The sequence below is a fragment of the Diadema antillarum genome, unplaced genomic scaffold (genome assembly GCF_040938485.1).
Source record: "Diadema antillarum isolate AM-2024a unplaced genomic scaffold, OU_Dant_1.0 scf00000022, whole genome shotgun sequence".
Taxonomy (NCBI): Eukaryota; Metazoa; Echinodermata; class Echinoidea; order Diadematoida; family Diadematidae; genus Diadema; species Diadema antillarum.
The window spans coordinates 1,561,376-1,574,239 of NW_027270911.1; the positions used below are offsets into that span (position 1 = coordinate 1,561,376).

At 39.9% G+C, this 12,864-nt stretch overlaps 1 protein-coding gene across 1 annotated transcript; it reads left to right on the forward strand.

Annotated features, from left to right (window-relative positions):
- The first annotated feature begins 247 nt into the window (after positions 1 to 247).
- On the forward strand, positions 248 to 10,833 carry LOC139730983 (uncharacterized). Its single transcript, XM_071641865.1, has 7 exons — positions 248 to 613; positions 5,569 to 5,861; positions 6,658 to 6,713; positions 7,386 to 7,512; positions 8,232 to 8,356; positions 8,852 to 10,054; positions 10,433 to 10,833. Exons 1-7 carry the CDS (start codon positions 248 to 250, stop codon positions 10,831 to 10,833), a joined length of 2,571 nt encoding a protein of 856 aa, XP_071497966.1.
- Positions 10,834 to 12,864: the final 2,031 nt, after the last annotated feature.

A 12,864-nucleotide genomic window follows, 5' to 3' on the forward strand; every position in this document is an offset into this window, starting at 1 on the left:
AAGAATTTGTTACGACACCGCTTTATGACAAGACGCATATCCATGGAATAGACGAAGGATTATGATAAGTATGGTTGTGAAACGATCATGTGGATCTCCTCAAGGTCAAGCAACTTTAGGGTAACTTGATGCTGTCCCATTTCGCATGCATGATTTTGTGTCGTTTAGGAAGATGACCTGTTGCCATGGTTACACGGACATAAGACCCAACGTCGTTTTGAGATCTTAAAGACGATGGTCCTGGAACATGGCTAGCGTAGCCCTGGTCACTCCCAGCCCCGTCAAGCCGGTGATGTCGCCGGCGCCGATCGTTCGACCGCGGGGTGATAGTCCCGGTCGAGAGGCTGCGGCGGGGGAAGAGGACCAGGTCGACGATGGGAGCGGCGGGAGCAGTGGAGGTGGTGGTGGTGGAGGTGGTGGTGGTGGTGGAGGAGGAGGAGGAGGAGGAGGGAGATTGGGAGGGAGGGGTCAAGGAGATGGAAAGCGGCGGAGATCGAAGTCTGATAACACGGTGCTGCGGAAGAAAGTCGGTGGATATGTCCTGGGGGATGTGATGGGTGAAGGATCCTTCGCCAAGGTCCGCCTCGGGACACACATCTTGACCCAGGAACAGGTGAGTGACCTCACAAGGACTACTGAGTGAGAACAAGTAGTAACACTCGTCACCATGGCAACGCTGCAGATAACGATTGTGGTTCTTCTCTCATTTCCTTTTCTTCGTTCTTCTTTTCCTTCTTGTGCTTATATCTTTTTCTTTATAATGTTCATCTCTAAAAAAAATTACAGAAATGTATTTCGATAATCACTACTGCATACTTCTCCAACTTAGAAAACAATCTCCATAACTACGACCACGTTGATTATTGCTATTGTTATTTCCACAAAAGAATGATATTTGTATCAGCAGTGAGATATCGGTGATGAAAATGATAGTGATCGGAATAGTACTCGCGTGGGAACCATTGGTATCAATAGCATTAATCTGATTACCACTATGATTATTATCAATGTCAACAGTCACTACTGTTTGAATATTGCCATCGCCATTGTTCCTTCAGTGTTGGCGTTATTGGTGCCGTCATCATGCTCTTATAGTAAAAGAAAAACGTAATCATGAATAAGGTCAGCCAGACGAAAATGACGAAATGCTCGGCTTTTCGTTTGAAAGTTAAATGACATCGCGCTCCTCGGACGCTCATCGTCCTAACTACATTCCCGATATTTTGAGAATATTCTTGATTCTACGAAAATTCCTTCCTCGACGTAACCGAGTTTCCTCGAATTTCCTTTAAAAAAAGTAAAATGGCCCCAAAGGACAAAACTACAACCATACTCGCCATAATATTCGATTCATGACTTATGCAACAACTACAACAACAAATCTTTCGAATAAGTAAGAGTTTTATATCGTCAATTGGATAAATTGGTGTTCAACTTTTGATGATTAATTATCTCGCCGTTAAAGAACAAGATTACATTCACAATTTATACATGTGTATTGAATGAATGCGGCAATACTCGTAGAACACATCAGTCACCGTCAGTGAAATTTTGAGGAAAACACGACAATCAGTTCAAAAGTTATTCTTAAAATTTCTGCGCAATCTCTCCTGGATGAGAAGACTACCATAGCTTTTGATGGCACATGCGTAGAACGATATAAGAAAAATATAAAGAGACTTTCACAAAATTTCATTGTTTGAAAAAAAAGTACAGTCATTTCTTCAACTTTTCACTGACGTATATTACGCTAGTAACTGTATGTTAAGCATTGTTGAGGGTAACATTACTCGCCCTGCCTTCTGCTCTCTTACTTTGCGTGAAAATGAAAACATGTTGATTTTCCTTTATATATTCATATAATTGTTCTATACACGTGACCTCACAAACTGTAGTTAGTAGTTTTTCCCCAGTAATGGTAGCACTGAAACTTCAAAAATGGATAACTTTTGAACGGATTGTCCGATTTTTCGAATAGATTCATTGAGATCGTAGAAATTATTTTGTTACATCAGATCTCTTTATATTGAGTTTCCACTGTATTAATATTGCCGATTTTCTCAATTCATATGTATATGAAGATGATCCTGTCCTTTAATTCACCCAATACAAATTTTGACATTTATAGAAGCCGACCATTTTTCTCACAAGCTTTTTTTGTTTGTTTTGTTTTGTTTTGTTTTGTTTTTGTTTGTTGTTGTTGCTGTTTTTTTTTGTTTTTTTTTTTTTTGGGGGGGGGGTATATATAAGCCAAGGTACAAGGTTTATCAATATTCACTCGTTATCCAGAGATCAGAGTATCCAAGAAACATCTTTCGTCTTGGCTGGAGCTCAAATCAGTCTTTGATCATCTATTCTGAAGTATGATTGATTCTTATCTGAAATCATGGAGCGAAGCTGTGAAAGTGAGACAAAGCAAAACAAATTCTCAAGTTATGCACCTTCCTATATCCATGCGATGTCGTGTTCCGCATTCGTGCATAATTCTGGTGCAATAATCATGTCAGAGTGGTCAGACTAACTTCTTTTGAATGATCGTGTTCATTGTGTGAATATCCCAGGTCGAAAAACCAGTTGGCAACTGGTACTGGTACCAGTTGATTCCAGTTAAGGCAACTGGTTTCAATATGGAAATTGGAATGAGTGACTAGAAATCAACTGGTATCAACTGGTATTCATTCAACTGGTTTCAACTGGTATTTGTCCAACTGGAATCAACTGGGATCCAGTTGACAAAATTAATTTTGTGTTGAATTATTTGATGTATGAGTGTTTCGTGTATGTCAAGACATTGTTAATATCTAACCTAACATAATCCTACAGCTAGTCTTAAAGCCTATACCTACAACTACATTTAGGCTTAGCCTACATCCTAGACCTATTTAGTAAGACCTAGTTAGTACCAGGGATATTTCATTCATTTATATAGGGCTATATAGTTGTAATGATTTAAGACATGGTTACCAAGCAGATTAAACTTTTATTATAAAAATATGAAAATACCTCATCAGAGGTAAAAGTTGAAATTGTGAATATCACGGCAATAATATTAGATAAATTTCTAATGCATTTCAGACATTTCTGAGTTTATTTAAATCATAAAAAATTAGATTTAACAATATTTTGTCATTTTCACGAAGAGAATTTGAATAGCTTATGAATATTCACGAGCAAACGAACCAGTAGAAACCAATAGAAACCACCTGTATCAACTGGTATTAAAATTTCAATGGTTTAGTTAGTGCATGGGTTTTAAACTGGAATGAAGTTGCAAGCAAGTCTAGTCAGTTACATGGGTATCAAATTGTGTCAACTAATTTGCGCACAAACCGACACACACACGCACACACACACACAAACACACACAAACTGGTCAAAATACAGTCTGTCAGTTAAAGTGTCAACTGATCTTAATTGGTTCCAGTTTCATTTAGTTGAAATCATTAAGAGTCCAAGTTCAATCATGTTAAATGTTTTGTTTTATTGTGTTTTGTTTACTTTTTAATTGAATGTTTTAACTAAGTTTTGTTAACCCTTTAATTCAGTTTTGATTGATGAACTAATCGAATTCAAAAAGTAGACTTCAGCTTGTGTCAACTGGTACACAATGAGACATGAACTGGTATCAACTGGTATCAGTAGACTTGTACTGGTTTCAACTGGTAAGCAGTGCAACTTCAACTGGTATAAAACTGGTACCATAAGACTTCAACTGGTACCAGTAGACTTGTACTGGTTTCAACTGGTAAGCAGTGCAACTTCGACTGGTATATACTGATACCAGTAAGACCTCATTCAGTACCAGTAGACTTGTACTGGTTTCAACTGGTAAGCAGTGCAACTTCAACTGGTATAAACTGGTACCAGTAAGACTTCAACTGGTACCAGTAGACTTATACTGGTTTCAGCTGGTAAGCAGTGCAACTTCAACTGGTATAAACTGGTATCAATAGACTTGTACTAGTTTCAACTGGTAAACAGTGCAACTTCGACTGGTATAAACTGGTACCAGTAAGAATTCAACTGGTACCAGTATGATTAAACTGGTGTCAACTGGTACCAGTACATCTTCAACTGGTATCAACTGGTTTCAGTTAGAATTGTTTATTTTGTTACTGGAAATTTGGAGTTGCCTTCTGATTTCAACTGGTACCAGTTGAAACCAGTTAAGACCAGTTAAAACCAGTAAAGACCAGTTAAAAATGCTTACTGGTTTTTACTGGTTTCTACTGGTTTTTCGACCTGGGATTACAAATATCATACATGTAACTGTAACAATTAAATAATCTGGACAAAATGGACTCTCCGTCGGGCTACGATTCTCGAGGAAAACTCTTGGGGAGATTTGTGGTGTCCCTGTAATCAAAATTTCTGACCCCTCTCGAATCAACAGGTCCTAGAGCTAACAAATACGTACGTGACCTTCACAGCACTAACCGCAGCCTTGTCTGGCCGCATTCTCTCTGATTGTGCCTGGTCCACTAGTCGACGTTCTTTCTTATCTGCACGAGTTCCAGGATCGATACCGGCAAATCAATGATTGTCTTGTAGTGAGATTCCCGAAGCGGGCTCTGTTTGCGTTGTTGAATTTCACAAAAGCCCATTCGATTACAGCAGTCATCATTCATCATCAGACTACACACGCCGTTCAGGGGGAGATTATATAATGTACCGGTTTCACGAGTTACTCCAGATCAATTCATGTTCACTTTTTGTGTAAACAACAGTTTTTCTTTTGAAGATGTCTGTAACAAACTCGCTTCGGTAGACTCTTTGTTGATATTACGGCCGCATGGTGTCGCCTTCTTTCTTCTTATAGGTCAAGTTGTAATTTTGCGTAATGCGTTCAGAAAGCAGGAAACGTGACATTTCGTATCCTGCAAAACATAAAACGATTCGGTTATAGGTCTATAGGATGAGTTACTGACTCCATCAAAGTACGGATATGATGTGCTATAGTAGTAGTATCATAATTATACACAAATATATTGTTGTAGTTTTGATCAAACTTTAGCAATAAACTGGTCATAATACTGAAAAAGTCTTCGTGTTTTGTCTAAACGTTTATCAACCCTTATAAAGTAATACTATCATCCGACGGATTTTAATGTACATCTTTTAATTAATATATCAACGAATGTTAACGGTTGGGGTTGACCAAATGCCGATGGCACATGACAAGCAAAAAACCAAAAATAAAAAACCCATGGGGGATTACACCCCCTAAACCCTATTACAAAACAAAGAAAACAAAAGGAGGATGTTGTTAAACCTAACCCCACCCCCGTAGATCCGCCACTGAAATGATATCTATCTATATGTACTAACGGTCTCTTGAGCAGACGTTAAATCTACAACTGTACGTGATATCAAAGACATTTACGAAACTTTATGATTTGCATTCGAACAACCTGTAGGCCTACGGACCTATTTTTTTTTACTAAGTTTACACGGAAGCATACCTGTACTCTACAAATTAATAACACCTTACACAATCAATGGATTGACACCATTCGTGTCATTTTTTTTCTCTCTCTCTCTTTAACTCCCTCATGTGATTTATCTAAGGTTGCCGTCAAGGTAATCGATAAAAAGCTGATCGCCAATCGGGACTACGTGCGCAAGAATCTCCGGCGCGAAGCGGTCGTGCTGCAGAAGATGCGACACCCGAATATCGCGCGCCTCTACGAGGTGCTGGAGACGGCCAGCAACTACTACATCGTCATGGAGCTCGCTGAGGGGGGCACGTTCATGCAGTTCCTATGCCGCCGCCGGAAGCTGAGCGAGCGCGAGACCCGGAAGTACATGCGACAGCTGGTGTCGGCAGTTGACCATATGCACCATCATGATGTTGTTCATAGGTTTGTAATAAGGAAGAAATACTAGTAATCCATCAATGCAAAGCATGGTACCATATTCATGGTTTATTATTATAACTATATAATTCATTATAGACGAAATTTAGACTTTAGATTGCTTTCAAAATGCACATATCATTTCAAAAGGATAAATATCTGTATCAAAATGTCCATTAATATTAATCAAAAGTATATGGATTTGTGCATAATAATTATATTCATATAGGCACACATATATTCATGTATGCCTATAATGTGTATGCTTTTGATTCACGCAATATTCATTTGGGATATAGATATTTACCTACCCTGATGTAAATTTGTGACGAATATATTTGACTTTAAGTAGATATAAAGAGAACGTACTGAAAATTGGACATTGTACCCGGTTCTCAATGTTACAAAACAGAAAAAAAACTCGTGTAATGACACTCGTCTTACAAAGATATGAAATCACTGATCGATATAGGCCTATATGGTTATGGCAGCAATTCATGACGAAGTTGTTAATTTTACTATTGTATTCCATCTTTTTATACCCTAGAATCTTAAAAGAAGAGAGAAACTTTATTTCCGAATCGATTACTGGCATTGCGACCATCATGACTTTATACAACGAATGAATCGACACTCGCATTAGAACCGTTGATGGTGGCTTAAGTCTGACCATACGACACGAGACGCCTTTGGCCCCACTTGTTTGTAGGCGACTGAAATAATCTAATTGATAAAATGTTTCTTCTGTAGCGAGATGAGTCCGATATTATAGGATTATGTCTTGTTTCCTTTTATTCTATAGGGATATCAAGATCGAGAATTTTCTCCTCGATGCGGACCAAAACCTCAAAGTCATTGGTAAGTATCACTGATAATGATTACGATAGAGATCAGATGCGTTACACAATACATTGATATAGTTGGTGGCGCTATGCAAAAATGCCGGGTCGATGAAGTATATTGTGTAGGCTATCAATCTTTTGTAAAGCAATAGGGTTGATGAGGAATGTCTACCCCAGAACATAATTCTAGGTTTACGAATATAGTTGAACAAGACTTGTCTTTTTCCGCGTGGCATTGTGATCAGCATTTAGTAAACGGTAACTGAAGGTAACTGAAAATCGAGACTCTCCAGAGCGTTACCCCCCCCCCCCGAAAAGACATTGAAGACAAACTGTTTCTTCAATTTTGCTCATTTTTATGTAAAGTTCTATTATCAAACTGATCAGTAGTTATTGTTGACAGGAAAAATGTATAACTGGAACCTACCGAGAGGGCTATATATTGATCTACACAAGTAAACTTTGCCATCAGCAATCTGCGTGACAGATTGTTGTTCTTTGGTCTGTTATTCAATAGTTTTGCATTGAGAGCCGATGTTTCTGGCATATTTTGACGCATCGTCTCTCATAAACCAAGAAAAAGCATTTCAGTCCAGAAAGAAAGAAAAGGCTACCACAGTTGTTCACATGTCCTGCGTGACTTGGATGTAGCCCATTGTATCAACAACCCAATTTCTCATTGTTTCAGATTTCGGGCTGAGCAACATTCTCGGGCACGACGGCTTGTTGCGGACGCAGTGCGGATCGCCAGCCTACGCCGCCCCGGAGATCTTCTGCAACTCGAGCTATGGGCCCGCTGTTGACATATGGAGCATGTAAGTCGATCTATACTCAGCATAATAATAAACTGTGTTTCTTCTCTCCCCCTACCCCCACATCCTCATCCCCAGCTATCTCACATTCAGGCTTTTTGTCTTTGATCTGATTATTAGAACCAAACGATCCCTTCCAATTTTCTTCATGATTGAAAACTCAGGCAATTGAATAGTTTCTTCTACCTTGAGGATAAAACTTACAACCTTTTGACATATTTCCACCTTGGATGATAATTCAGTGATAATATCTTGATACACTGCAACCGACTGAAGTAGATACTTACAGGGATTACGCGTCTTATCATCCCTTTGTTATTCCCGAGAACACAACGAAGCTTACGTCATTCATTGCGTAAGCAACGGTAAGTGTCGCGAGTAGCCGAAGGCAATACACGTTTTCACCTTTTGTTTAAACTGTAACAAAAGGATGTTTCAAACTATCGTGGATATCATTCATCATGTTACATAATTCACTATACGTTCGAGTTCCCTTTGCCCCCCCCCCCCAAAAAAAAAAGAAGAGACGCAGCAGAAACATAACAAATGAAACAAATACAACAGTGTATCATAAAATTTACAAAAGGACCACCAACAATGGCGTAATTTGGAGCCAAACCTAAATTGACAAGAACACAATTCAGTGATCCAGCGAAATCACGATCAAGACTGAACACAATCATGACACGTGGGTTTTCCTCTGGACTCTTCCACTTCTCTAGAGGGGTGAACATGTATGCTATGCTGACGGGCGAGCTTCCCTTCGTAGTGGATCCACCAAACAACATGAGCAAATTACACACCAGAATTCTGCAGGGAGTCAAGCTACCAGAAGGAATGACCACGGGTAATTGATATCGATTGTTTCTTTGTGACATTTGTTGTCTCTTTATTCTCCTTCTTTCCGTCATTCATTTTTATTTCCTTCTCATTCTTTACTTTTAATGATTACAGGATCCTATAATTATTCTTTCAATCATAATCAGATTATTGCGTGTGTTCTCAGCAAACTTTTTTCTCTTTCTTTTTTTCTTTATTGACATTCCTTTTATAGTTCTCCTTATAGATGTTATATAGTGTAGCATAATATTTCACATCGACGCGAACAGATTAATATCATGTAAAATTGTGTCACTTGTGAGAGCATGAATATTGTGAGTAATGTTAGCCTAAGTAAACTCACATCGACCTTTTTTAAATCACTCTTTGTTGAAAGAAATATACTGGTAGACGTTATAGACCTACAGATACTGATAAATTATGAAAAATGACTCGGGCAGTCATTGCGCACATTAGGATTCTACATAATACGTTTGTTTAATGTTTGACATTCTTGCTTCAGACTGCAAAGATCTGCTTCGAAAACTGCTGGAACCGAAAGAAAATGTCCGCATCAGACTGCCAGACGTAATGCGCCATACCTGGATCAACAGGGGTTACTCGAGGCGCCTCTACCCTTCCCGCTTTGGGGATACGCCGGAACGAATCCCTGTGGATCATCGAATCATCAGCGCCCTGGTTCAATGTGGACATCGGGAAGATGTTGTCCTGGCATCGGTGCAGGAGAATAGACCCGCCCCCGAGAACGCTGCCTACTGCCTATTGGCCAAGCGCATCGCGATGGGATGGGGCTATCCGGACAGTAACCACGGCAACGGATCAGTGGTTGATACGGAGCGAAGCGATATGACTTCCCTCGTCACAGGACTGGGCGGTGACGATGAGACGAGTATGGACACAGAAGCCACGCCCATTCCACCTGTTGCGCTTCGTCGGCCAGTCAGTGGGCGGGGAACGAGAAGCATGGCTGCCAAGGAGAAGGATTTTGAGATGGAAAGCAGATTTAAGAGCAATCGGGTCGAATTGGATGGCATTCCACGCATCAGTCACACGCAAAAACGACCAACATCGCCAACAAAACGAGAAATTCAAGACGATTTACGAAAAGCTTGGAACAAGATGCAAACTCCTGTCCCAGATGTTGAAAATAACATCGATGAACATGACAATCGTGACATCTTGATGAACTCGCCCAACGATGGCAATGACAAACTCTCGAACGATACCAAAATGGACTCCAGCGACTCCCTGGCTAACAAGATGAAGCCTGCCCGGGCGGGAGCTGAGGATGCTTTCATTGTCCAGTTGCACAAACGCCCAAATACCGTCCTTCCTGTCAAACCCGGAACCGCCCCGAGTTTATCGATGCTCGATCAAGGCAGTGCGCGTTTCCGGCCCACGTTTCAAAGCAACGCGTGCATTTTCATTGTGAACGGGAAGATCACCGCAGCGGATCAGCTGGTGGGGCGTTCTGCGGGACGGCATCGAGCGGTGTCGGGTCTTCACAGAGCGTCAACCGGAGACGCGGAAAGGCTGATCTACACGAAACGGGGGCTAGAGAAGGCCAGGTCAGTACCAGCCCCTGTGAATGTCGACAACACAATGGCGGTAAAGATCGGAGACACGGACGAGTCCCAGGGAATGGAATCGTCGATACCAACGGATGGAGTAGTTGGCTCGCTCGCCTTGCCCTATCAGCCTCACAGTATGTATAGGTCTAAGTCTATCTTATATTTACCTTGCGGGATAATCAGTATGTCACCTCGAATAGTTGAATCTTGTACAATTAAAGCAATTGTCATTCTATCGGGTATTTTACTAGAGGTTAGAAAAGACAATAATAGATGTTCTCTTTTGCCTTAAAATGACTGAAAAAAAAGAAGCAACGCATTAAACACGCATATTGCCGAACTTATGATCACTTTGATGGGAACTGATTCTTAAACCTCAGGCGTTAAATACAGCCCGAAAATTCCTCTTTATATTGTGCTTGTAACACCTAACCTGCTTTTTGCCCCTATACTACAGAATTTCACCGATAAACTTCCATTTGTTTTGTTTTTTTTTTCCTCCATTAATATAGATGCATTTCCTGGACATCGTCTGGGGACGAACTTTGTCACACCTGTGTCGAGTTCCCGCCCAGTCAACCGTTACATGTCTGTCACCACGCCCTCCTCCGCACTGGCGGGACATTCCCCCTACCACCAGTATCATTACCATGGCAACCGTCAAACTGGCTTCCGACAAGGGCGTCACCAACGATCGTTCACGGCCCCTTCGCTCCAGGGACGCGTTCAGTCGGCTCTGCCGCCGTCACCCGCCAAATCATCTCTGGCGCATGGAGCCCAGGCCACTGGGAGAAGTAAACCGGCCAAGGCCGTGGCGTGGCAGGACCAAACCGCCAGTTCGTTACGACACATGAAGTCCAAGCCAAAGGAACTCCCGAATATTAACGGCTTTCATGGTTATCGCAAGATCTGATTTTTTTTTTTTTTTGTCGATCTGGGGATGTTTGATGACGACGATGATGAAATAAGAATAGAAAGAGAAAGAAAGAAAGAAAAAAAGAAAGAATGAAAGAAAGAAAGAAAGAAAGAAAGAAAGGAGTAGAATGAGGGGATGGCGAAGCAATAAGGAGAAGACGACGAAAGCGCGTAAAAGAGGAAAGATACCAAGTTCATTAGATAACCTTGAATGAAGACATGCCATCATTCCCATAAATTCGCACCACTCATTCATCATTCACTCTTGATTATGGTTATTGATGTATTTTGAAATGCTTTTAATCAAAATATTGATATTTAGATGCAAAACTTTAACGATCGCGGTGGGTAGCTGCCACACAGACCAGGAAAGACAAAGGAGGAGAAGGCAAGATGCGACAAAGGCGCGGGGCAACTCGGTAGAGTTTGAGGCGTCACGCGTTTGCTTCTTGAATGTAAGAATGTGCGGTGATGGAAAATGGTACTAACTGGGAAAAAAACACACATTATATTGTGCTCCTTTGGGACTTGTTGAATGGACGCCATGACAAGAATGATTAATTTCATTACTTTTATTTGTTCTTTTTTTTTTTGGCTGTCTGTGTTTTTTTTTTTCGGTTTTCTTCTCTATTTCTGTGCACCCATTCTCTATCAAACATTAACTCGAAGGTAAAGGCGTGGTCAGGAACACTTCCTTTTACTGTTTTGGTGGTATGGGTTGTATCAATCTAAGCACGAAGGTACATTTCTAGCTTTCGAAAAAAAACAACAACAGTCAATCTGAACTTTATCACGATTCGTCGGACAGGATAGGCCATGTATACAAACCTTTCATGGTAAACGTTACAAATAAAATCATTCTCAACTATAAAGGTAAAGATTCGCGTTACACTAGCAGCGCAAATCAAAAATGACGCGGTACATTCCACGCGCAGTTATCGATTATAATTCCGGGGAATATTTTTTGTATTTTTCCCCGAGAGCATACTAGAAGTGACTTAACACCTCTCGGGACTAAATTTTCTATTCAGTTCACTGTGAAAAATCTTTGAAAGAAAATTAACAGAAAACATGATGTTGCACTCTAATGTGCTTTCGAAATTAATGAAATAAATTAAATGTGAATGATTAGATGAGAAAGAGCTGACAAAACACTATACGTCGCCATTAACATGATTAAGGGTAAATGGAAAGTGAGTTTTGTGCGCTTCACTGATTATGCTGTAACAATAATAACCTGTAGATAATAAGAAGTTATATCATGTACATTGTACTTTGACCAGCACTCCTAATAGCCCTCTATTTTCATTTCGGGATCATTTTTGTGTGACATAACATTTTTGTATTCATATATCTTTATTATCTTCTGACTGCGCCGTTATGCCAACATGACGGGTATAGAAATCTATAGAAAAACTCATATTTTGAATTCAATATCACGCTAAGAATAATGTAAATTTGGCTACTGTAGTTTAAGCTATTGTTTGTAAGAGACATACGGGTTTATTTTGTACGAGACAATCATTACGGTACTTAATTTATCCTATCACTAAGTAAGCCATGGAAACTGCTCTATATTTTGTGTCACAAGAAAGCTGTCTCATAATTTAACGATACGACGTATGAAAGGTCGACAATATTATGAAAGCGTAATTGCATGTAATTGCATATTACGCACAATAATGCCCTCTGGGCGTCTAGTTATTATGTTTTCAATTCATGTGACCAAATGTATGCTGTATTTTTTGCTCTTTTGTCATTTTTAAATTAAGAAGTATAACTAATGGAAATGTTGATTAATGTTTATTTCCATATGCGTCATTGTGTATGTATGCTAATCATTGATTATCAAAGGACATGATTTCTAAGGCTGCATATGAAATGTCAAATACAACGGGAACCGATATCTTGTTGTATATGCTGTATAGTCATGTTGAATATGTGATTCAACAGTGATTTTTATTTATGTTTAATTGTGTGTGGACAATCATAAGATACATGTATGTAGATGACAGGTGATAAACATAAC

Bases quoted from the DNA above. Each gene is read 5' to 3' on its own strand.
- LOC139730983 (XM_071641865.1), top strand. From the start codon at position 248: ATGGCTAGCGTAGCCCTGGTCACTCCCAGCCCCGTCAAGCCGGTGATG. The intron at 5,862-6,657 runs GTTTGTAATAAG...TTTATTCTATAG, and splicing joins CATCATGATGTTGTTCATAG to GGATATCAAGATCGAGAATT. The intron at 8,357-8,851 runs GTAATTGATATC...TTCTTGCTTCAG, and splicing joins ACCAGAAGGAATGACCACGG to ACTGCAAAGATCTGCTTCGA.